Source organism: Camarhynchus parvulus, chromosome 1A, assembly GCF_901933205.1.
Source record: "Camarhynchus parvulus chromosome 1A, STF_HiC, whole genome shotgun sequence".
Classification (NCBI taxonomy): domain Eukaryota; kingdom Metazoa; phylum Chordata; class Aves; order Passeriformes; family Thraupidae; genus Camarhynchus; species Camarhynchus parvulus.
Window position 1 is genome coordinate 21,589,792 of NC_044586.1, and position 24,649 is coordinate 21,614,440.

Genomic DNA, 24,649 nt, shown 5'->3' on the forward strand with positions numbered 1-24,649 from the left:
TTGCAGCTGGCACATGGGTGGAGTGTTCTCAGGCTCATCGAATCATGAATGCGACTCTGAGCTTTAACAGCTGCTGGTAAAACAAAGTTCTGCCTGCTGTCCCGTGGAGGGCCTGAAGAGGCTTTGCTGATGAACCTGAGAGATGGAGCCGGGCAAAAGGACGTGGGCTGGTCTTGCAGCTAGGATAGTATCCAGCTTGCAGATACCTGTGTTATGTCCAGACTAGGGAGGAAGCTGGTTCTCTACAGGATGAGGAAGAACAAGAAGCAGAGCATGCTAATCCATCGGGTTTCATTAGCTTTTCAATCACTGTCCCCTCCTTTGCTGTGAGAGCACACAGACACATTGTAGCACATTTAGTAACAGGACTTGCTAATAATTGCACTTGAGTGGAGAATAATGTGTTACACTAGAGACAGTGGTGATAATAACTAATCAGATTGGCAAAGAAAGCTGGTTCTTCCTTATGTCTGTAAGAGCATAGCTCTGTTGAAATTATTTCTGCAAAACAAAAACTGTGAGAAAAACAGAAGCTGTATGTGTTTGTTTGACTTATGTTTCCTCCCAGATATACTAGATGTGTCTTGCACTATCTTGTTGCTACTTCTGCTTCCTTTCAGGAAGAGAACAGAACAGTCGGAGAGTATGAGAGGGAGGAAGGAACAGAGAATCAAGAAGAGATAGGGGAAAGAGAAAAAGTATAATAGTTAATGAGGAGATGGAGGGATAAACAGCAAAGAGATTGGCAGGAAAGAAAACATATGAAATAAGAATAGGAAGAAATTACCTTGGTTTTAATTTTGAGAACTAGCTGTAGATTTCATTCATGAATTGACTTGACAGCTGTGAAGCCAATGGAGAAAGTAGCTCTAACAATCCCTAGAGTATTGAATTACATTCCAAAAATTAGCAATTTGCTCTGAAGTTTCAAACCACAGAAGTGTTCCTGAAGCGTAAAGGACTTCATGGTCTGCATGGAAATAATTTTCTGTTTGCGGGACCTTTGCAGTCCCACAGCCCTTACAAAACCCCTGTCCCAACTGCTGGTTGCATTTCTCTGGTGTCCCTGCTTTGCATTCTCTAGTGTGAGCAAGCACAACAGATGTGAGTACACATGTAAAACGCCAAGCCTGCTGCTATGGAAGTCACAAGCTTTGCTTTCTGAGGGAAGGTAGGCTGGGAGCTGAAGGTGACAGCAAGGCATTGACCTCAGCGACAATGGTGTGACCCCACAGTAAGAGGAAGTGCGGGGCAGTGAGAGTGACCAGAATCAGCCATCAATCCAGACCCCATAGGAAGTCCCTACCCAGTAGCCAGACCTAAGGTCAAGCTAAGAAGTCAATCCCACGGATCACAATCAGCAATGTGTATCACCAGGCACAAATATGGCTGCGCCATAGCTCAGGCAAGGGCCTGAATTTACAAGCACCTTCTGAGTGAATGTGGGGAGACCCTCTGCCAGGATGATTCCAGCTTAGGCAGCCTTGAGCATGGGCAGCCAAACCCCTTTTGAGGGAAGGCATGAAAAAGGTTGTGCCCAGGGCCCAGACACCCACCAACTCAAAATAGTTCTTTTGAGTGCATCTTGCTTTGAGGAAAGAAAGAGACAGTAAAGCAGAAATGTTTGATATTAGAGAATTTATTCATGTCTCTTAAAGAATTACAGGAGTATACCAGCATAATGTAATACTGATTTAGAAACAGACTAAATATATATGGGGAAGGATTCAGCAACCACACATAGGACAGTGCACCAGCATCCTACTGAGATAGTCATGCTTTTTTCCTTCTGATTAACCAGGAACAAATAAATGGTTCTGAACACAGAAATGGACCTGAAGGTCCCACAAAGGTTTAAAACACCTTGACTTCCAGAATTTCACAATATTCTGTGTGTGTCACATCCATGGATTTGATCAAGAAAACCACAACTTCTAATTTGACCCGATAGTGGAGGCAGAGATAAATATCTACGTGTTTCGGAATGATAAAGGTGAACCACTAAGTTTTGTTTATAGACTTGAGTATTTAAAACATTCCCAGATTATATTATTGAATATCTAATCCTTAAATTCCTTACTAGCCATAGGGTAAGAGCAGGCTTCACATGGGTATCACCCATTGCAATGGGGGGGACAAAGCATTTTCACCCATTTATCTCCTGTGTCACCTTCCAAACATCTATGGAAATTGTAAGGAATTACTGCAGCTGCAGTCCTTGATCTCCCTGGATGGAAGTCTGAGGCTAGAAAACTGCTTCCTTTCTCCTTCTGCATTTCCTTTGGAAATAGGTTTCAATAAAAGGCAGTGGAAATCTTGTTGCCTGAACACAACTTCTCTATCCTGAAAACACAGATATTCCCTTATCCCCTCATCCTTTAGAAATGACATACTTTCTGCTCCTTGAAGCAAAGTCTGACTTTAAAAGTGAAATGTAAACAAAGAACAGCTGCATTGGTCCCAGCCAGTGTGTGGCTGGTCAGAAATAGCTCCAAATGGTCCAAAATGCCTCAAATTTATATAATGTCTTCAAAGACAGAGTGGGAAGGTGACCAGAATACTCTCTTTGGGAAAATATCCTAGGTTGCAGAGCAGTTGGAGAAGCTCATACAAATTAAATTGACTCCTGGGTCTTGTGATAATTATCTGGCTCTTAGGAGTGAGGGTCAGGTCTTTTTAATCTGTACTTTTGTAAGTCATGTGAAGGAAAGTTGGGGTTGTTTGCAGCTTCTTGGAAATTGTTGTCTCCTCCCTTTGTCTAGTCTCACACTCAGTACTTGTAAGAGACAAGGGCCCTTTATTTTAAAAAACTGACTGCAAAATATCCCTGAAAGCTCGTGAGCTTCATAAATGCTGATGCTAGCAGTCACATTGCCTGAGTTATTAGTGCCAAATAAATCAGGGCCAAGATGTAGTATCACACACTGCCTTGCAACTGCTTGCACTGTTTTGTTGTCAGCACTCCCCCTGCCATGGTTTTGGCTGTGCCAACCAGTGCTCTCCAAGATAACAAGCTGGCACCATTTGGGAGACAGCACAGAGTAGCAACAATTCCCACTGGGCAACATGGAAACAGCTGTACTGGCTGAAGCTGTAGGCAGTGTCCTTCAGCAGCATTCCAGCAGGCTCTGCACCCAGGCTGGGCAAAGCACGTCCTTTTTCACTCAGAGTACAGCCGTAACACAGTGTGTCGGGCACTTTGAGCTGAGTAAAAGAGACACAGAACTTGATCTGTGTTTTGCACTGCAGAGGCTCTGTGGGAGACCAAGGAGACCAGCAAGGCTGCAGATGTAGCCAGCCTGTGCCATTTTACCAGAGAGACAGAGAATGGCCCCTGCCCCTGTTTTATTCATGGGAAAAACATAGATTTTTCTCAAAAGCTGAATTGTGCTTTCACATCTCGGAACTGGGACACTTGTAGTCGGCAGCAGAGAGTTGACCTCTTCCTGGGTCACAGAAAAGTCTGAGGCTTGCAACTTCTGAGGAAGGTACAAAAGATGTGGCCAGAGGTTCCTTCTGGCTTCCTGGAAGACAGTGTACCCCATTAGGTCGTCTCATCTCCTGTTAGCACCTTAGAGAGCTGCCAGCTAGAGAGCTGTTAGTAGCAGCCAAGTCCTGTGCTTCTTTTCATCCAGCAGTGGCAAGGAAGACACTGCAAGGGTCTTCAGAACCCTAAAGAAAGCTGTTGGGAAAGGAAAGTAGCCAGTCTTGAGATTCAGAAAAGCCTGTTGGAGTTGCAGGGGTGTTAGATAACCAAACAAAAAATTTGAAATATAACACCACTATTATCCTATTTTCTGTCCAAAAATGCTACCTCTCCTCTCCAGCTTCTAGTCCAAGATGGTGAAAGATCTCAAAAAACCCCAGCTCTTTCTTAGTTATATTAATGCATTTGGTAAAAGGGACAGGCCATAATTCCTAGGCACCTGCATTCCGATAGGCTTGTTTTGCACTCCCTTGATAGGTGTGATTGGCAGGGGAAGAAGTCAGATTTAGCTAGAGCTTCTTTCTAAAAATAGTTAATCAATTTCAGTTCAAGGCTCTCGGGTTATAGGAAAAGAAAATGATTTCACTTGGGCACATAATGAGCTTGGATAATCAGTTTTCCTGCTCAGAAGCAATGAATCCAAGGGTTTAAAAGAAAAGGAATGTTATTAAGAGGGATAAAATGTCAACTCAGCATAAAACTTCTAGGCCTGTTCACTAAAATCAGCAATAGAATCTTCTTGCATATTTTTCAATGTAGCCCTCACCCTTGTTTTGCCCAAAGCTGAGAGAGCCTATTCTCCATCTGTAAGGAGTTGCTGTTCTTAAACCTCTTGTACTGTTTCCAAGCACAGTGATCCTACCCCTGACACTGGGTCACTGCTCTTCCAGCTTCAATCCAGGAAGCCTTGGCTCTGTCAGAGAGGAGTCTATAGCAAGGAAAACACAAAGTAAACCCAGAGGAACACACCATTTGAGTTTTGGTTTTGTTTGATACCTTTCTTGCTCCTTGGATCATTTGGTCTACCACCATCAAGTGGAGTACCACAGGTAATTCCTAACCCTCAAATCACCATTCTCTCTTCATGAATTAGAGTTTTTAATACCTTCAAATGTAAGACACAATTGTATTTCAAACTCAGTGCCTGAGAGTGAAATCCACTGAAGTCAAATCACCTGCTCCCTTTTTGTTGTGATCTCCTGTCACTTCAAGCAGTGCTGGATTTCTCTTTGATCCCATTATGGGCAGGATCAGCAGTAAGTCTCCATTCTTTTAGGAATACTGGGCTTACCTCAGGACAGATATAGCTCTGAATTTGAGTTTTACTTCCATGCAAGTTTACAGCACAAAGGATTGAATTGAATAGCTGGCTGAAGATGCTAAAAGGAGTTTTTGCAGTGTCTGTCTTCCGTTCTTACAGTTGTTGCCATCTCCTTATATAAGCCATTCAAAGTCATTCACAGTGGAAATACCAAAGGTTGGAATCATTCAGGAAAGCATGAGCGAGGCAGAGGTGAGAGGGTTAAATGAAAAGAAAAATATAATATTGTTTGGATAATAGGAAATATTTATTGAAAGTGATATCGTGCAAAATGATCTGTGCTTTAACTGCAGTGATGCATAAACCTGAACTGGGAAGTAGCCATTACTGCTAGAAAAAGTTGAGAGTGCTGCAGAAGCTGGGGTGAAACTAGTTTCTTCTACTTCAAGTCCTTGTAGTCTGATTATATTTCAAGTGCACCGACTGTTTAGAGGTGACCTAAACAGTTCTTTAATAGCAATTTCAGTGAATGCTTTCGCTAAACCAGAGAAGAGCTCATTTTTTTCCAGTTTCTGAGTTGTCGGATAAAAACACTGGCTCAGAGCTGCCACCCAATGATCAGACCCTGTAAAATCACTAAAATACGGGCTACCTGTGTTGCAAAGCACTGCATTCTGTGAGACAATACAGTGGAGGCAAAATAATTTCTTGCTGCATAAAAAAGACAGTGAAAGGCCATTTCCATCTCCATTCTCCTTCTCCTCTTTCCCCACATCTGCATATCCCATTACTCATTGCCTTGTCTGCAACTAGGTCCTTTGCTTAGAAATTTTAAATGGTTAACCTGTTAACTTCTGGTTTGTTTTGTTTTTCCTTCTGTATTGATTTTCTGCTGGTTTATCAATTTGACTCAGTTCAGAGCATGGGCAGGGAAGTGCCAACAAAACAAGCAAGAAGGAATGAACTGTTGAGAGCTGAAGAATGGATAGAAGGGAGATTTCAGCTGCAGTGCGCATGAGCACTTATTTCAACTCTGTTCTTGTCTAACTACATATGACATGGTACCTGGAGATTCCAAAGCTGGCTTTCCATATATGTGTTTGGAAATCCAAAGCACTCTAAAACACTCCTGCCACACAGGAAAATGCTCCTTGCCAAGGTTGTGGCTAAATTAGTCTGCTCAGCACTCAAGGACTTCAGATATTGATTGTCCCCAGCGGCTGTGCTGCCTTACTGAAAACTATAATCTCAGTTATCTCTGCAGCTTTCATGTGCCACCTGTCTGAAAGTGGTTTTTCCTGGCTGAGCTGTACCATTTGGGAAAGCAAAGAAGATGAAGGGGGATGGACACAGGTATGTTCATTTGTCATCAAACAGCTGTCACCCATTTGAGTGCATTATACAACACACCAAATATTTTATACTATTTAAGTGCTTATAAAATATCTTCATTTGTAAAAGGTGTACACAGTGCCTTCATTTCACTGCAAGAGGCAAATACCCCATTTTGTGTCCAGTGGTGCACCAAAAGGACCTTTCAGTCCATTTCTCTTCTGATCTATTCTCTTAATGAGCCCTTCATGAATAGTAAAAGGGTATTTGCTTCCAGCTGAACCATAATCTTGCAGTCTGCCTGCTCGCCCTAGTGTCCATTTCTAATGGCTAGTAGGCATTTTTAATGTCTAGTAGGAACAAATTTTACATCTATGTGTGGATTCATCCCACATTATGTGTTGCCTATTAGCTGACTGTGTCCTGAACTGCCTGCTTCCAATATGCCAAATAACATCAGCAGATTTCTGTTCAGCTCCATGTTTTCTGGACTAGGACCTGCTGTGGTCTCAGAAGACATTGTTCATTATGTACCTGGAGTTATATTGGCCATCAGTGCTGGGTGCAACACAGAGAACCGGCTGTTCCTGCAGAGCTGTGCTGTTCAGGGCAGGCCAGAGTGGTGTGTGCTCAGACAGCAGCCACTCAGTACTGATGTACAAAGCAAACCCACAGGGAGGTTTCTACAAGCTGCAATTTGGCCAGTCTCCTTAATTGGAAAGACTTGGACATCTGCCTGGAAATATTTGGTTAATTATTGGTGGTGGAGAATGATTATCACTTGATTATCATATTAGTTAAATTTTAACCTCCTTCACTACTTTAACAAATTCAGCATACTGTTATCTAATCACCAGCCAATGGTGAAGTAATAATCCTAATTCTGTCCCAAAACAGTTCATATTATTGAGCAAAGCATCAATCTTCCAAAATGGTGAGAGCTTAGGACCAGATGGGGTAAACAGGGCATTGCTATTCCCAGATATGTACTTTGTGATTGCTGCACCAAATTGCTACACTTTGGAGCTGGAAGGCAGAGTCTGCAATAAAGACCATTACATTTGTGAGAAAAACACATCAGAAAGTACTAAAGACCCTGCATACCCTGCATCATTCAACCCTTGGGTGGTCCTTACTTACTGCCCAGATAGGCTCCTGAACTCCAGGCTGAACAGACTGGATGCTGGATGCATGTGCTTCTCTCTGAGAGCCACTTACCTCTGAGCTAGGTATAGGTCTGTCAGGGGCAAGTGGGGTTCATGAGAGCTTCAGTAAGGGAACATGCATGTTGTGAGGTGATTTGTGCATTGGAGGAGTCCTGAGGCTTGCAGGTTTCCTGTTCCCTTTAAGTGGAATAACCTGTTGTTTCTTTGGTTTTATTTTCACTGGTTTGGCCTATAAATAGCATGAGCTTTCACAAACAGCCTGATGCTGCCTCTTCTCAGGTGAATTTCCATTTGCTTTAGCACATTTCTGCTGCTGGGACAACCATGGCTGGATCCCAGTGCATCCTCTGTGCTCTCTGGACTGCTGGGGTAGCTGTCAGAGTGTCATGAATCTTCTCACAAAGATGAGTTTGCTCACAAACACACACCCCTCCCTCTACTGCCCTCTTACACCACTCACAGGTCCTGCTCCAACTTACAAGCTGAGCGGGTGAATTTCTGTGTGGGCTCCTCTCAACACCACATCCTTCTTCAAGGATATGGACATCACACACTAATCCTTCCCACCATACCAGTGGTGGAAACAACAAAGTGATTTTTTTCTTGTTTGCATATTCAGATTTATCTCACACTGCTCTCCCCAGAAACACTTTATAGAAGGGGAGAAAGCATCAGGAACAAATCTGGTGTTGCCAGCTAGCAGGCAATGGGTTCAGGTTTCACAGGCAGGTTTATTAGATGGTGGAAGAAAAAGACTCAGTGTTGAATGCCCTCCAATCTTCAACCTTCATCTTCTAGGATTAGTCTTTTTTACTCCCCTCACGTTTCTTCATTTCTTTCTGCACATTAAGATCTAGGAAATATTTCTCATACCATCTCCCTGTAAAGAAGGGAAATCGTAGTTCAGTTACAGCTACCCTCCTAGTGCTATCATACCCCAAGGATTATTCTAGCTGTAGAGCTTCTCTCTTGTTAAAATGCCAGTTTCTACTCCCCTTGTGCCTCTGCCCAAATTCATCCTTTGTCCTTGGCAGAAGCAGCACCCATCTCAGGAATTCAGCAATGTACTTTTCCCGGCAGAAGTCATACCTAGCTCACTAATTCTCTTTCCATGCCAATGTCTGGGATCTATGACTGCTTTCTGAAATATGTCAGGGGTGTAGGAATCTCTCATCAAGCTTTGGATCTTCAGTGGGCCACCTGTAAGGAACAGCAAATAAGTAACTGTATGTAGAAATCACCCTACTGCAGTCTTGGATTTGAACAGGCGAGCAACACCAGCAGTTGCAAGGGCTCAAGAAAAGGCATGTGTTGACTGCAGTACCTTTGATCAGGTCTAAGGCTGGGTGCTGAAAAATAGCTTCATCATCAACACCCAGGAGGTTGCTTGTGTTTGCCAATTTATCTCCTTTTCATCCTCAAGTATGAGATGCACACAAAGGGTGCTGCAAGGTATCATTTTTACTTGTATCCCAGTGCCCTTTCTTCAGTCAAGTGCCCACTTAGCTCCTGTTGAATCTCCTCATCCATGTGACTAGCTTCCTAGCAGCTACTAGCAGCACAACTCCACAAAATCACCACCATCTTACCACTCCAGGCCTTCTTGATCTCATTTTCTAGCACATTACTTAACAGAGTTGCCAACTGTGACTTCTCTTTTTATCCCCTCTTTACTTCTAGCCACGAGGGGGCTTTATTTTAATCTCTAACCCTTTCCTCTTCACCTTCCTTTTAATCACACCTTTCTCTTGACAATATTGATTTTGAGCTCCCTGAGGAAAGACGTCCTTCTTTTCTGTGTGACTACACAAACCCAGGACAATGAAGTCCTCAATACCCACGGTATGTCATGGAACATACTGTATAAGGAAAAGGAATCTGCCTTATGCTGGTACATGAGAAACTAGGACCAGGGACAATTATTTCAGAGTTTCTTGGATGAATTCTCAGTTTCCAATATTTGCTTAGATGGAGGGATCCTGAGGAACCTTGGAAACAGAGGTTAGGGAAAGATATTTCAGAGCTCCACATGTCTAAAGGTCCGGAAGAGAAATTATGTTGACACTGAACTGGAGGTAACTAGCAACTGGAGATGGCAGGGAACATTGGTGTCCATTTGGACAAATGCAAATGGTGTCTGTTTGGATGACTCTGGACAGGATGACAGAGGTTATGATTTGCGTTCACTTTTCACACTGTGGGGGAAAAAAAAGTGAAAGAAAAGAAAGGGAGAGAATACATAAAATGGGAGTGTGTAGGTTCCAGTTCCTCAGGTACCACAGCCTGGAAAAGCAGTGACTTTGGTTGGAAGGAATAAGAAGGGAAAGTGAGTATGACCTATGGTCAGATCTCTACCTACAGCAATGTGGCTGCCTGAGCCCTGGCAAAACATAGATGGAATCAGCTTTGAAAGTCAGGGGTAGGTGGTGTGTCCCCTCACCTTGGAAGAGATTTACTCTCAAATTGTAATCCAGCTGTTGGTAATCTGAAAGAGATGCCCAGGTCAAGGAGCTTTTTGTCATTTCAGTACAGTTGTTAGGTCCTTTTTGTCCTGTTTCTAATGCTGTATTGTCCTGAGCTTGGTGTTTCTGGAAACACAAACAACAGGGAAACTCTGTCAATCCACTTTCCCAAACTCCTGGCATTTCCAGCCCTGCACAGCTCTTTCAGCTATGACTAATCCCTGGGACCTGGGTCTGTCCTTGAGTCTCCCTTAGTGGCTTCTGTAGGCATTGCATTTGCATGGGACAACTAGGATGAGAAGAGCCTTTTGGGCAGAGGGAACATCTGTGTAAACCTCTGTCATGCCCTGCTTGTTGGGTGTGGTCCTCATCCCAGAAGGACGTGATAGGTTTAGCCCATGCAAAGCTGTGACAAGTTAAAACCAAAGCCCTGGCCCATAGCGGTGTGTGGAAACCCAGGGCACCGGGAATATTTCTCTCTCTGCTCTGGGGGGCCTTGACCCCCAAGGGAACACTGACTTTGACCCTCATTCATGGAGAAAGTTTCCTAGACTTCAAGATAGACTAGAATCCACAAAAGTGTGAAATAGGTTATAGAGAGTAGTGTAGGTGTATCACCTGGTGAGAAATTTAGGTTTTAGGATTTTTAGTATGTTGCGGATGGAAGCAAGATGGAGGGCACAGGGTGTTGTCCTGGCTTTCTTCTTCATGCTTCTTCTTCCTTCTTCTCCATGGGTTTGGGTGGCATTTTGTAATTGGGCAGAAAAGTCCACATTGCGGGCTCTTTGGGATCAGTTATTGAGTTAAAAGGGAAAATAATCTAGGTGTCAGTTCTTAATTGGATAGTTTAGTCTTAAAACACCTTATAACTAGAGATTGTTGGCCATTTTGTGCCTTCTAATGAAAAGCTGCTGAACTCACAGTGGTGAAACTGTTTTACTGATAAGAAATAATAAACACCTGAGTCCAAACACAAACTACTGTCTCAAGTGCCTTCAATCCAGACCCAGAGAAACCAACAACTGGTACCTCCACAGCGGTGGAATACAGTAATTGTGAGCCTGCTGGCACTAGCAACAGGACAAATGGGATCTGGACCAGGTAGGAATGTACATTGGATTTGTCAGATTAGCTCAGGACATGACACAGGCTTTACCTTCTTCTCCTGAGGCAGTTGTGGGAATGAAGGTACCAGCCCATGAGATAGGAAGCCTAGTGCTCCACCAGGGCTGCCTTGAATCAGCAGCAGCTGGGGTTTTACACTGAGACAGGTCTTTGCAGCACCAAGTCTTTCACTGTTTTGGGATCCTGAAGCTGAAGTTACTGTATCAACCAGACCCCAGGAGTCAGGGCTGCATGCTCTGCAGAACCTCTCCCACAAAAAGAACAGAGCCACAAGACTTGAGGAGAGGAAGCCAGTCCTGACTCACAGGGAATGATCTGCTTCTTTTCTCTATCACTCTTCTTTCTTTTTAAAGAAGAGCCATACACTTACACATGATCAAAGTGCAGGAAGCTGCTGCTAAATAAACTGCTGTGCTAACTCCCACCTCCTACTTAAAACAAAAACATGTCTGTTTGTTATTATTACTATATTTGGTAGGAAGAACTTTCCAGTCTGCTGATGTAGAAATTCCTCCTCTCCCATTTCTTCCAACAAAGCAGAATTTCTGTGTAATGAGGCAATGGGCTCATTTCCCAAATCCCTTTCATCAATAATTTCCCCAGTTTCTCTCAGACAAAATGACACCAAAGCCTGCAACTGTTCCTACTTTCTAGTCTGTAATTGTATATGATGTTGTTGTCACTGTTATTATAAAAACACTTCAACCACATGTGATTGTTATTTTTCATTTTATTTCTGACCCTGAAGGTCCAAAATCCAAGCACTGCTCAGAGAATCCCACATCTTGAAGCCAAGAAGGACTTCAAGGCCATTTCACCATCCTCCTGGATAACAGAAATCACAGAAGTATGTCTGCTTATTGCTTTGCTAAACCAATTCTGTGAGGGACAATAGGCAACCAATCAGAAAAGATCTATCTTGATCAAAGAGCTAAGAAGGGTTAAACATATTTCTTTCTGAAGGAAATGTTTAGCATAGCCTAACACTGACTTTCCTGACATGCAGCCTTTGAGGAAAGAGGGAGCTGTTTTTCCCAGGCAGAAAACCTCCTTAGACAGGTGTGGGAACTCGCCACTCTCACCAGCCACCAGACATGGCCAAAAGTGGTCTCATAGGCCTTCCACATTTGACTGGGTCTCCAAAATGTGAGGAGGTTTCAGTGACTTTCCAAACTTGAGGAGCCCCATGGATGTGAACATGACATTTCTCTCTCTTTTTTAACTGATTAAAAAAATCCAAATATCTGTGATTTACCAAGAAGCAAAGCCTCTTCCATGAACACCTCTCTCACCTGCTCCATGATCTCTGGTGTGGTGACTGGTGGTTTGTAGAAGCAGGGAGGTCCTGCTCAAGTCCAGGTATGGAGGTGGGATGAAGGCTGAAGAGTAGAGATGGTTGCTAGGGAACAATGCTCCCTCCCTCTATGAGCTGTGGGCTCCAGCTCCATGGGAAACATGGAGTTTCACACAGTTTAGAGAAGGGTTATCCTTGCTGATGGAAAACCACACAAGGAGCAGAGTAAAAGGCTCATGTTTCATGAAATACCTGCACCCAAAAGCTCTCATCACACATAAAGGATTTCATGGAGACTTTTCTAACATAGTCATGATAATCAACAAGACCCTACTTCAGCAGAAATGGATCTTTTAGCATCTCCAAATGCTAAAGCTGAACACGAGCTCTCCAACCTCAGCCTTGTTGCTGGGACCTTGTTGCTGCCTACCTGGAACAGCAGTAAAGGGTAATTATCAGTGGGCCATACCAGTTGACACCATACATTCCTTTGTGATGTCACTTACCTGGACCCCAGGGAAGCAACACACCTCCTTGTGGGTTGGGTCCAGTTGCCATATGGAAGGTATGGAAAATCACCATTTTCCACATTCCAAATGGGAAGGTGGCGGGCTGGCAAGAAGTCTTCCATAGAGTCAATGACAGAACCACAGCTTGGCCCTCCCATGTCCAATATCCAGTGCTGTATTTTAGCACGGGACTTTGCATTCATTCTGCTCCTGATCTTTCACCAGACCACTGGAATTTCTGCAGGTCTTCAGGCACAGAGTGTAACTCTCTTTCATGATGCAGAGCTGCTTTTCCCACCCAACACAAGCAGGTCACAGGTAACAGAAGAGAATTAGAAATACTCACAGATGCATCATCTAATATTTTATTAATTGTCAAAAATCAAAAGTTCAATAGAAACCGAATGATAATACTTTAAAAAATTGGAAAAATCTAAACAAACCGCTATTTTCTTTACTTCCACATCTCCCTTTTGCTTTACCCTGGGCTGGAGACAGCTGCTAGACCATGTTACCCCAGACCCAGCCCTCCCTCTAGGCCTTGCTGCGCTTCAGCTCGGAGACTTTGTAGTGTGGAGGGGCTCGGTGGAACCACTCGGACCAGGAGCCGTCGTGTACACGGCCACGTCGCGCTTGCCACACAGGAAGGCGGCCAGGGCAATCTGGCACGCCGTGACGCCCTTGCGGCACGTGGCCGTCAGCGGCGTCGAGAGATCCACCTTCTTCTCACGGAATATTTCCTGGATCTCCTCAATACTCTTCTCATGCCCTGTTTCTGATAGGAATGAGTGGAAGGGTATGTTCACAGCACCAGGGATGTGGCCAGACTCCAACCCTGCGAGAGTGAACCAGAAAATGAAACATGAGCAAGGACACATTAACATAGGTGATGAAAGACACCCACAAGAGACATTAGAGACATCACTGCAGATAGCCTCACTCCCTCCAGAAGACTCATTTGTTCCACTTGATGATGAAGATGCAAAGTGGCATAAGGCTAAAAAGAAGAGGACAAATATTATTCAACTTTGTTGAAGTCAAAACTTCCAGAATATTTAGCAAACTATTTCCTCACTGAAAGCAATGAGATGTAGAAATCTGAAGAAACCCTAGACATGACAGGAACCAAAGAACCTCCACAGAAAATGCCTTAACAAAGGCATTAAGGGCACCTGTGATATGAGGAATAAAGCAATGCATTTCCAACCTTCCCCAGGTATGCCACCAGTGTGTAGTGACACACTGTAGTTTTCAGAAGCAGGAAATGAGGCCTGTACATGGAATTTGTGAAAGTGTTTATCTGTTCACAGTTCATTCCTGCATCACCTTAAAGTCATATTTCAGAAAAATAAATAAGAAATCATACAGCAACCTTAAGTCAGGTACATCACTTCTGAGGCAGCTATCCTGGGACAACGGGGTCAGAGAAGTCAGAATTTAAATTTTGTATCACTTCTTATCTACTCCATGGATGAAATCAGCACAGGTTGTTTTTCTGCTGGTGTATCTGACCACTTTAGGCAAGTTCAAAACTGTACGTCAAAAGAAGATCTTTAGAGAGTTGCAGATATAAAAATACGATGGACAAGGCTGGCATCACACCCTTCAAATTCAGACTCTTAAGGCTTAATAATGGAAGCTTTTCCAATCATTTTGAGAGGCTTTGGATCACGCCTCACTGGAGCCAAAACCATTACGTATTACACTGAAAATGTGTTTCAGGGAATGTTTCCTTGCTAGATTTGAACTTCTAATGAGACAGATCTGGAAAAAATCACATGAATAGTAACCTGTTTCACTGGCAGCTTTCTGTGTGCCCAAATTATTGGGATAACTGGTCTTGGGAGATGGGAATGATTGGGGCAGTTTAATCATTTGACTTTGTTACAGTCAAATGATTAAAGTATACCTAGACAGAGGATTGACATCGTACATAATGACACTGCAGTTTCATCACTATGCAGAGTGGTAACATGACATAGTGAGATATAAGGGGAAAATGGCTTTGGCACGGAATTGAAGGGAATTTTTGCTCTGCTGAACAAAGACAGAGCCTAAAGACAATCAAAGCTGCCCTGAGTCAGCTTCACAAGTTCTCTTCCTGTTCCAGATGTACCCTCTTTGTCTCTTGATTAATCCTCCCCGGGTGCATTAAAAATACGGCACAGTTGTCTAGGAGTCACCTCATGCATCCTTCAGAAATGTTTAGCATTACTGAGAGAAGTTGGGAGAAAAACTGCTGACTTCTGCAGGGACTAACATTTAAAAAGGAAAAGAAAAAATAAAAGAGGCAGTGTTTTGGACTGACGGTTCCACCACTTTTTTTCCAGTTCCAGAAGACAACAGCTCATCACTTCAGTACACAGAACTGCAAAACTTACTCATCAATACAGTGTCTGTATGACAGAGAGGAAATAAAAAATGAAGCAGAAACTGAGAAAACCTTGTATATAGTTCTCAGACTGCAAAGCTGCTTACTGAAGCCTCTTACATGCCTGGGTTAGGCTACCACTTTCCCACAGAGTAAATGGAAAAGGATGCTTTCAGCAAAGGATTTCTGCAAGGCTCTGCTGCAGTACTGGTGATCACTCCAATATAGACAAATCTGTGAGCTATCCTAGGGCACTGGGAAGTGTACTGAGAACAGGAAGCCCTGGAGGATGAACTAGGGAACTAGGGATGAGCAAGGAATTCTTGCTCAAAGAAGCTTGCTGGGTCATCAATTCACTTTCTAGGTGTCCCAGGCACCATGATCATTATGGCTTCTCTAGACTGTTCACACACCTTAAAATAGGTTTGTACCCCTCTCTTACTGGAGACAGACAATCCACCACCCCTAAACAACTCTTCATGTAGCAGCTGAGCAGATCTGAAAAAAACACTCATTTTAGAGCAGTTTCGACTTTGATCTATAGGGAGACTTTATTGCTCCAGAGATTTAAATGCCTGTTGGAGTCAGAGACTAGTGCTTGCACTCTGTGGGTGAAAGATGGGGAATTCTGTAGAAACTGCATTTATTCACATATGTGGGTGTTCAGCTGAGAAAAAGAGCTGAAACTGCACAACCACAATTGCTTGGACTGCCTAAGGAGTGCTCTCAAGTGGCTGAGGATGCTTTATAATCTCTCTCTGCTAGGTCAAGAGCAGAGAAACATAGGACTGGAAGGCAAGGCTGGATGCAGCTGGAATCTGAACAGGGGAGAGGATACATTTGCTCCTGTCCCATATGAAACAGAGGACACTCCACATCAGATCCATGCAGTCACCATCAGAAACTCCAGGAAGGAACCCTAGGACTACAGAGCCTGGGCCCCAGCTATCTCAGCAATCATTTTATAAGCTGCCTTTCAAAAAAGCATCCATCTCAGAAATAGTTTGGATTCTTGTCATGAAACTTCCCACTGAAGTACCTCCTGGCTCATGTGAGGAAGAACATTATTTTCCATCACGGTCAGTCCATACACCATTTATCCTTGAGCTAACACTGCCCCATGGCTGAAATAGTTTTTCTGCCCTTCTGCTATTCCTCCAACAGACTGATGCAAGCCCTCAGCACTCCCAACAATCTCACGTCCTTAGCCTAAACTCAGTAAGAGCCAATTAGATACATTTTTCCCTGTCTTGGCCACCCTATAAACAGCTCTAGGTGTCCAGCAGGCTTCTGGACAAAGAAGTGGCATTTCCTACTGTCACAGTTGGCAGAGAGGAGTTGCCAAGGCTGTTGCCAAGGTCAAATCACATGTGATGTTCCTGCACCCAACTAATTCACCCAGTCTTACCCTCTTCTATTGCTTCCAAATGTGGGTTACTGGCTTGTAGGAGAAACACAAGCAGTTCAGTTTTGGGCTACTAAGCACTTGAGTTTGCTCTACGTAGTGTTATACACTCCTACATCTGCAGGTGGCACCTCACATCATACTCCCCATGCAATCATTTAGACTTTCCCATGGCTGTGCCACAGCACATTTCAGTAACAACTCCCTATGTTCAAAGCCTTGATGATTCAGGAAAACACAAAACAAAACACGTAAGCTTCAGGATGGGACCATGCTGGCAACTTACAACCTCACAGATCTTCTTTCAGTACATACTGTTCTTATCTCACTTCTCTCCTTTTCAGTCAATTTTTAAAACCTAACAATACTTGTGCTATTTGCCCTTTTCTCATATTGACCTAATAAATGCCCCTCTAATGTTATGCCCAAAGCATGAATAAAGTGCAAATGGCACAACTCTACCTTGTAGATGCTTCCAACGGGTGGAAGAAAAGATTACTTCCAGACATGCATATTTCCATTTCTCTTATCTGGTCAACCAATTCTGTTGGCAAGGAAATAAAGCCCCTGGGTGAAAGTGCAAGTCTACCAACATATTTTACGCAATTTTGCCTTTGTTTAAAGTAATTTTTCTTGAAGAGTTTTTTGAAAGCTTCCCAGTCTATCCATGTTAGAAGACCAACAGCTACCTAGGTTGTGCTGTATCCCCTATTCTAAATATGAAGTTTGCACTTGTTTCTGTCCCATAGAACCATGCTTTGAATAAATGCATCAAACTCTTGCCTCATGAATTTCCAACATCACATGACTGATTTTTGACACATATTTGGGATTGAGATCATCTGCCTCACTGATTTGAGCATGGGAATATCTTTTGGTTAGCCCTCTCCCTGCTCTGCAGAATTATCCGTAGGAGAGAAGAAAACATGGTAGCACAGACTCAGGGCTCAGTATAATGCCAAGACCACACACAAATAATCTTCCACCTGGAACCCCTGCTAACTGAACAGCAACCTTATTTATTCTTTCTCTCCTTGTTCTCCTTTGTTCACTCTGTTCCAGAAGATTTTGTTATTTAATTCCTTTTGCCAAGTCTCACTCAGCTTGGTGTCTGGCAATCCTTCCTCACAATTTATAACTTGTAATATGTTATCTTCTTCACTACTTAATCCCCTTTTCCACATCTGTTAGATTCTCTGCTTACATATTGTTTTTATTGTTGGCTATTTATCTAAGACCATAGCCCCTCCTCTCTAGCCTTCCCTTTGCGATGAAAGCTCCAGATGGAATTTCTTAATGTCAAAAAGATAAAAGATTTGCTCAGCCCATATTTAACTCCCTGTGGCTTTGGAGTGTGCTGGCTGCAGATAGTTCTTTTCCAAAGGCCTCCTCTGTTGCCTCCTTGCTTATCTCCCTCCTCCATTCAAATGGTATGTCTTAGGAGGGACAATTACTGATCTTGTCTAACCTACCGTGAACGCACTGTAAAGAACACTTTAAGCTTGGTCCTGGCCAGCTCTCTGAAAGTCCTCGTAGGTTCCTGTGGGTTGAAACAGACTTTGATGAAGTCTCTCACTCTCCATTCCTGTGCCCCAAGTATTATTACATGATCAAAGCAAAGCCAGTCCACTCCCAGCTGCAGAATCCTCTCGGAAGAGAGGGGAAAGAAAAATGTACATTTCATTCTCATTGCCACTGAACATTCAAGATTAGCAAAAGCTTTATGTTTGGGACAGGCAGGATGGAGAGCTGGGAAAATGGGCAAAATCTGAAGAGCTCTATATGCAGAAGGGAGACAAGGACTACTTCAGGGCTGAGAAAGAGAAGAAAACTACCTGCAAGCTCATGAAATTATTTTGGGTTTGCTCTCTTTTTTTAGATGATAGAGTTCTTGCCTAGCAACTTTTGCCTCTTTTCTCAGATGTCTGCAAAAGAATTCAGAAATTTCAACTTTTCTGTATGCATTTTGTTAATTATAATTCTTGCTCATCAGTTTTTAGTGCCCCACAGCCAGAGAGGATCAGCACTGGCAACCATCATGTAATTATTTTTATCATCAACCCTGGACAGCTAGTTCCTGCAGAAACAGAGCACTGTGCAGGGACACCTGAAACTACTCAGTGCATAGGTCAGGGCTGCACATCTGTCAGGCTTCTGCTGCACACTCTGCATGGACATCCAAGCTTTTCATCTAAAGCAATACCTGCATGTAAGACCTATGAGACCTGGCCTACAGAGATGTCCACTTTATTCCACTCTGGCAACTTTGGTAAACCTCTCCCACCAAATAAAAAATAGTACTATATGATGCTTATTTTAACCAGTACATAGGTCTAAATCCCAGCAAGGATAAAAGTAAAACAGGAACAATTAATTCTTACCACAAAGAACTGAAAAACTAAAGAGGCAAAAGAGTCAGCTGCAATTAGCCTCTTCTAGAGATGAGGCTCACAGAACAGGAGAGATTAATTGACTTAATTAGGAAGTCAAGAACTGAAGCAATAATTAAACTGAAATCACCTGAGAAGGCAAAAGTTCCTTAACCTGAAGACCATTAGTCTTCTCTAAATTGCGTCCTCCCTGATTGGATGACCCCTGCAATTAATCAGCATTGATTTCAAATTGCTCTTTTCGGTGTAAGCACTGTCTTTTACCCACTGCTGGCTGATGTGCTGCTACTGGCTAGCTTGGTTCAGAGAGCTGTCAAGCTCCTGTGGAATGAGCAGCTGCAGCTGGAGTGCTTATCCTGCTGGATCTGCTGTGGGAAGCAAAACTGGACCACCACAAATAAGCTGTTCCATGCTGACTCATTTCAAAGGAAAAATCTGTTTTGAAGATGCTGTTGGGTCGGTCTGTGGTATTTGTCATCTGGTGACAACTCTCACCTCGGGAAAGAATGCAAAATCTACCAGCTCCCAGCAAGGAGCATTTTAGTTGCATCTTGAGGTTAAAATTCAACCTTCACTTTGATGGGCTGTGGTAGGAGAAGAAATAGAATGAGTTACAAGCCTAACTTTCCCTTTCCCCAGCCACAGTCTCTCTCCTCCATCACTCCCATTACCTCTCCCACATTCCACACTGTCTTTCTGCAGATCAAATGTGTTGAGGGGCTCCCTGTAGACACCTGGGCCATCCATGTGTGCAGTCATTTACAGCCACGTGCTCCTGAAGTTTGGATGCAGGAACATATTTCAGGACACGCTGTCACACTAACTGGCTGTACAGCAACACACACACATGTGAACAACCAGGACAAAATGACAACAACCTGTGGGGCAGGCAGCAGGACAGCACAGCCTGGGGACCACAGAAACCCTCTGCACATACCAGCAGGGTGGGCTCTGCTCAGACCCAACAGCTGCTGCTGAGCTTTTCTGTGCTTTCTTCTAGAAACGCTTTCTTTTCCAATCATTTCTGTGATTCCCTTGTTGAGGAACACATTCAGTGCTGGCAGCTCGGTGTGCAGCTGCAGTGGCAGCCGCAGGTTGGGCTCTGGGCTGTGAGAGCCCCAGGCAAGAGGCCAGGAACTGGCGCTGACCCTTGGCACAGCAGAGGGCACAGGACCTGTGGCACAGCCAGGTGACCGGACACTGAGACACAGCAGGAGCCGAGGACTCAGCAGGAAGAGCCAGGACTTTGTCACACAGAGACTGGGAGGGTATAGAAGTTCAGTGCTTCCTTTGTTTAGGTCCCTTCTTGGAGGCACGATCTCAGGCTGCATCTGTTATTGTACTGTTAATAAATTGCTTTAAGGAACCAGACTTTTGAGGCTCTGCTAAGGAAAACCAAGGCTCGAGACGGTAAGAAAACCTGGTCTGAGTGTATGTGCGGGGGGTGTAGGTAGTCAAGTGGGGTACCCATCAGTTTAGTGGAACTGCCTGCTGAGAAGGGGCTTTAGTCCCAGCAGTTAAAGTCTCTGGTGGTGGGAGTGTGATTGCCAGAGTGCCTCCTGAATGGTCAGTCAGGAAAGTTTCCTTTACACCCTTTCAGAAGGGAGGTTATTCTGGGATACACCAAGGTTTAAATTACACAGCAAGGGTCTCCTTTAACCAACTTCAATTTCATTCCAGGCACACTGCTGTACCTGCTGTCCCCACTGCACAGGATTTCTCCCACCCCTGCCACTTGGGTGTCCAGTGTTTCACCAAGGTAACAAAATCAGTTTTTGTTCCTGTAACTTGGGGCACTTAAAAGAGAGAGGCTGACACCCCATACATTTGCTAAAGGCTTCAGACTTTTCTTACACAAGCAAAAGAACAAAGATCAGCTCAACCAAATTCTCTATTTGCTGGAAGTCAGACTGATAAGGAGAATGTCCCTTGGGTTACTGTATTACCTAAAACCTTGGCTTTTGCTTGTGTACTCATTATGGTGAGAGGCGCCTGTATGAATACTGATAGTTTTTATGTGTCTGCTGGTTTTAGATAGGCCCCTGAACAAACCCCTGGGAGCTCTCACCTCCCATGTTTGCATTTTGATGAACTTCTGCAGGGTGTGGGATGGGAGATCATGGAACCAAATGACTGCAGCCCTTTTCTGCTATTTCCTCCTGCAGCTTTATAGCCAACTGCAACAAAAGCATTCAGTGATGGCACTGGGGTCTGAACGTGCAACTGTGGATCCCTTAAGGTAATCAATGAGTCGGGCTGAGGCATGCCTGTGCATAAGGAAAATCTGATGGCTGTCAGGAGCTGTTACTCCCAGTCTAGTATTGACATTCATCCCATTCTGGGGCAGGTGCCAGTCCCACCTCCATTACCTTGATCCAGCTCTGTCCCCCGAAACCGGCCCTCGGGGCGGGAATCCACCACCTGGAAGTTTAGGGACGACACGTTCTGTACCATCTCCTCAAAAGTCTTCACCAGGGCCCTGTTCAGCCTGGCCTTAAAGACAGCCGGGGCGGGCTGGGTGACCTCCGCCGTGACGGGGTGCCCCTCCTTCACCCAATTCTTAAAGCCACCATTCAGCACAGAGACTTCCTTGTGCCCGAAGGCCCGGAACATCCACCAGGCGCGGGGGGCGTAGAAGGTGCCCACCTCGTCCCCGTCGTACACCACCACGTGGGTGTCATTGCTCACCCCCAGCCCCCCCACGTAGTCGGCGAAGTGGGACTCGCTGGGCAGCATGAAGTCGTAGGGGGAGGACTTGTCCCGGCACTCCTCGATGTCGAAGAAGGACGCCCCGGGGATGTGCCTCTCCTTGAACTCCTGCCGGGCGTTTCGCTCCTTGGGGGGGTACCAGGAGGCGTCCAGCACCCGCAGGCCGGCGCCCACCCGCCCAGCCCGCACCGCCTCCGCCAGCCAGGAGGCCGTGACCAGCGCCCGGCTGAGGCTCTGCCGCGCCATCTCGGGGCACCGGCGGGGGCGCCGCCGCCGGGCCGCGCTCCCCTCACACACAGAGCCTGACACGGCCCAGCACACGAAATGGCGGCGGGAGGCGCGGCCCGAGGGGCGGCACGGAGGCGGCCGCACGGCCGGGATCGGCCCGCTGGGAGCGCTCCCGCCCTCCGGCGGCGGCCGTGGCTGGCGGGCAGCGAGGCCCAGCACGGAGGTACGGGGCGAAGCGGCGGCAATCGCGGCCCCGCCGAGCCGGGGGGACTCGCAGCGGGCGGCGGCGGGGCCCCGCAAGGCCCCGGCTGCAGGTGTGCTCCGGGCGGGCGGAGGCGTGGGGCCGTGCCTGACCGCCGAGCACTTGGTCCTTGGGCTGCCCCGCTCCGCTCTGGCTGCTGTCGGTGCTGGCTGGCGTCCCTGGATGGGGCCAGAGGAGCTGCGTGGGGCCGGGCGCAGGGCACGGCTGCCGTGGCTGTCCCGCTCGGGGCGTTACTTGGGACGAGGTCTGGGAAACTACTTTTAGGGCTGGAGCATTTCAAGCCCCTCATTGTAGGCTTAGCCAGCACCTCAATGGAGACATGGGTCCCAAAATGCATCCTTGTCCAGTTGCTTTTTGAAAGGCTGGTCTCTAATTTGTGATTTTCTACCTTCTGCAGTCAGGTGGACTCAGGCAGAATCCAGAAATTGGCTAATCTCAGCCAGGACTCGGGAGCGATGTCGCAGCAACTCCTTTACCGAGCTCTGGTATCTGCAAAGTGGCTTTCAGAAGCCATCAAGTCCCAGCAAGCTGGCCTGGCCTTGAAAATCGTGGATGCATCCTGGTATTTGCCGAAGATGAAGCGCGATCCGAAGCGGGAGTTTGAGGAGCGCCACATCCCTGGTGCAGTTTTCTTTGACATCGACCAGTGCAGTGACCGAACCTCGCCTTACGATCACATGCTGCCCAAGGCTAATGACTTTGCCGAGTATGTGGGGAAGCTGGGTGTGGGGAATGATTCTCATGTTGTGGTGTATGATGGCAGCGACCAAGGTCTCTTCTCAGCACCTCGGGTATGGTGGATGTTCCGGGTCTTTGGACACGAAGCTGTCTCCCTTCTGGATGGTGGCCTGAAGAACTGGCAGCGAGAGGGGAATGCACTTAGCTCTGGGAAAACCCAGGTAGCTCCATCTGAGTTCCATGCTTCCTTGGACAAGTCCCTGGTGAAAACATATGAGGATGTCTTAGATAACTTGGATTCCCGTCGCTTCCAACTAGTGGATGCCCGTGCTGCAGGACGGTTCCGGGGAGTAGAGCCAGAGCCCCGAGATGGTAAAGTGCCTTCTGAGACAGTGGCATTATAAAGAGGGGTTTCATTTAGGGTGCCCATCACTTTGACTCCTGTAGAGGAAATGCTAGGAAATAATGGCTGTCTTTTATGGGATGGGACTTCAGGCAGTGTGTCCACCTGTCCTTCCCTTTTGACTAGCAAGAGCTATTCTTTGAAAATTCAGTAGTAGGGAAGCCATGTATCTTTTTGTCCTCATGAGGGGCTGGGGTGAGGAACATAGCTTTCGATACACCCCAAAGATTCTCATTGGTCTCCTCAAGTACTGGTGCTACTCTTCCCCTCAGAATGGCCTGTGGAGGTGCTTCATCAGTGTGGGTTGCTGTGATGGGGAGAGAGATGTGGAGGGAACTAGGGGAAAGAATGGAACTTGACAGGGTTGTGCCCATGTGGTAACATGATGGTTACACATAGAGCCATCCTTCCTGAGTAATCAGTAATCTAGTAAAGCCAATGTAACAAAAATAAATGTACTCGTTTTAACAAAATTACTCTAAGCAATAAATATTCCTCTCAGTGAAACAGAAGAGGCTTTGCAATAGACTTGTCCCAGACAATAGAGGTTAATTCCTGTCTGCATTGTTTTTTTTCCAGGAATTGAGCCTGGTCATGTCCCTGGGTCGACGAGCATCCCCTTCACTGATTTCCTCACAGAGTCTGGCTTAGAGAAGACCCCTGAGCAGATCCGCACTCTGTTCCAGGAGAAGAAGGTGGACCTCTTGAAGCCAGTGGTAGCCACGTGTGGCTCTGGGGTCACTGCCTGCCACGTGGCTCTGGGCGCCTACCTCTGTGGCAAGCCAGATGTCGCAGTGTACGATGGGGCCTGGGTGGAATGGTACATGCGGGCACAGCCTGAAAACATTATTTCTGAGGGAAAAGGGAAAACAGTGTAATAAGCTGCATTGTTTCCCAGCTGTGCACGTAGCTTGCCTTGAAACAGGATTTGGAAAAGATGGGTTTAGCTTTCCTGATTGTCTTGAGATGAAGGCATTGGATAACAATCATGCGCACATGGTGCTTCAGCACTTCTCCTTACCCTGCTGCTGCTTAGGAGGATGAAGGTGACAGCAGTTCTGGGCAGCCAGCTCTAGGTGACCCTGCTTGAGAAGATAGGGTGGAACAGATGTCCTCCCAAGGTCACTTCCAATCTCAGCCATTCTGTGATTCTGTGACCATTTCACCTTATCAGATGGATGGCAGAGAGCGCTGCTGCCAGCATGGGGAATTAATTGAGTTAAGCCAAGCTCCTGACTCAAAACATTCAATCATGCTCATTCACAGGATGGTCATACTTATATAACTGTGCCTCATAATCCTACTCTCTGCTTCTGTCCCATCCATGCATGTTATGGCCACTTTGAGTGCAAAACTTTGTGGAAAGAGATGGCTGTTAAGGGAGCAAGTACAGCATTCAGGTTGGCACTTAGGCTAGAGACTTGATTTGTATTTCTTCTTGTACTTGGACTCTAATGTGTACTTAGCCAGCCTTGTAGCCCCATTGTCCGAAATCCCCCTTGAGAAAAAGAAAAGATTATGGGATTTAAACAATGTAAATAAACATGTTTCAAGGTCTTTCTGCTGA

The 24,649-nt window shown here is 45.5% G+C and overlaps 2 protein-coding genes across 5 annotated transcripts; one reads left to right on the plus strand and one right to left on the minus strand.

The window, feature by feature from the left end:
- Positions 1-12,991: 12,991 nt before the first annotated feature.
- On the minus strand, positions 12,992-21,846 carry TST (thiosulfate sulfurtransferase). Its single transcript, XM_030960421.1, is given in 3 exon segments — positions 12,992-13,248; positions 13,251-13,471; positions 21,172-21,846. Coding segments are annotated over 3 exon segments (885 nt in total). The 5' UTR covers positions 21,758-21,846; the 3' UTR covers positions 12,992-13,170.
- On the plus strand, positions 20,010-24,649 carry MPST (mercaptopyruvate sulfurtransferase). 4 transcript variants are annotated; one of them, XM_030960418.1, is made up of 5 exons: positions 20,010-20,212; positions 20,483-20,561; positions 20,968-21,041; positions 22,399-23,051; positions 23,662-24,649. In XM_030960418.1, the coding sequence occupies exons 3-5, from the start codon at positions 21,001-21,003 to the stop codon at positions 23,958-23,960; spliced, it is 993 nt and encodes a 330-aa protein (XP_030816278.1). In that variant the 5' UTR covers positions 20,010-20,212; positions 20,483-20,561; positions 20,968-21,000; the 3' UTR covers positions 23,961-24,649. The 4 variants fall into 4 exon arrangements, with proteins under 4 accessions (XP_030816278.1, XP_030816276.1, XP_030816279.1 ...); XM_030960416.1 differs by lacking the exons at positions 20,010-20,212; positions 20,483-20,561 and having other exon boundaries at positions 20,818-21,041; XM_030960419.1 differs by lacking the exons at positions 20,010-20,212; positions 20,483-20,561; positions 20,968-21,041 and adding an exon at positions 21,868-21,962.

Coding starts and splice junctions, on each gene's coding strand:
- MPST (XM_030960416.1), top strand. CDS start 20,818: ATGTGTCTGCTGGTTTTAGATAGGCCCCTGAACAAACCCCTGGGAGCT. Junction 21,042..22,398: donor GCAACTGTGGATCCCTTAAG/GTAATCAATGAG, acceptor TACCTTCTGCAG/TCAGGTGGACTCAGGCAGAA. Junction 23,052..23,661: donor AGAGCCAGAGCCCCGAGATG/GTAAAGTGCCTT, acceptor TTTTTTTTCCAG/GAATTGAGCCTGGTCATGTC.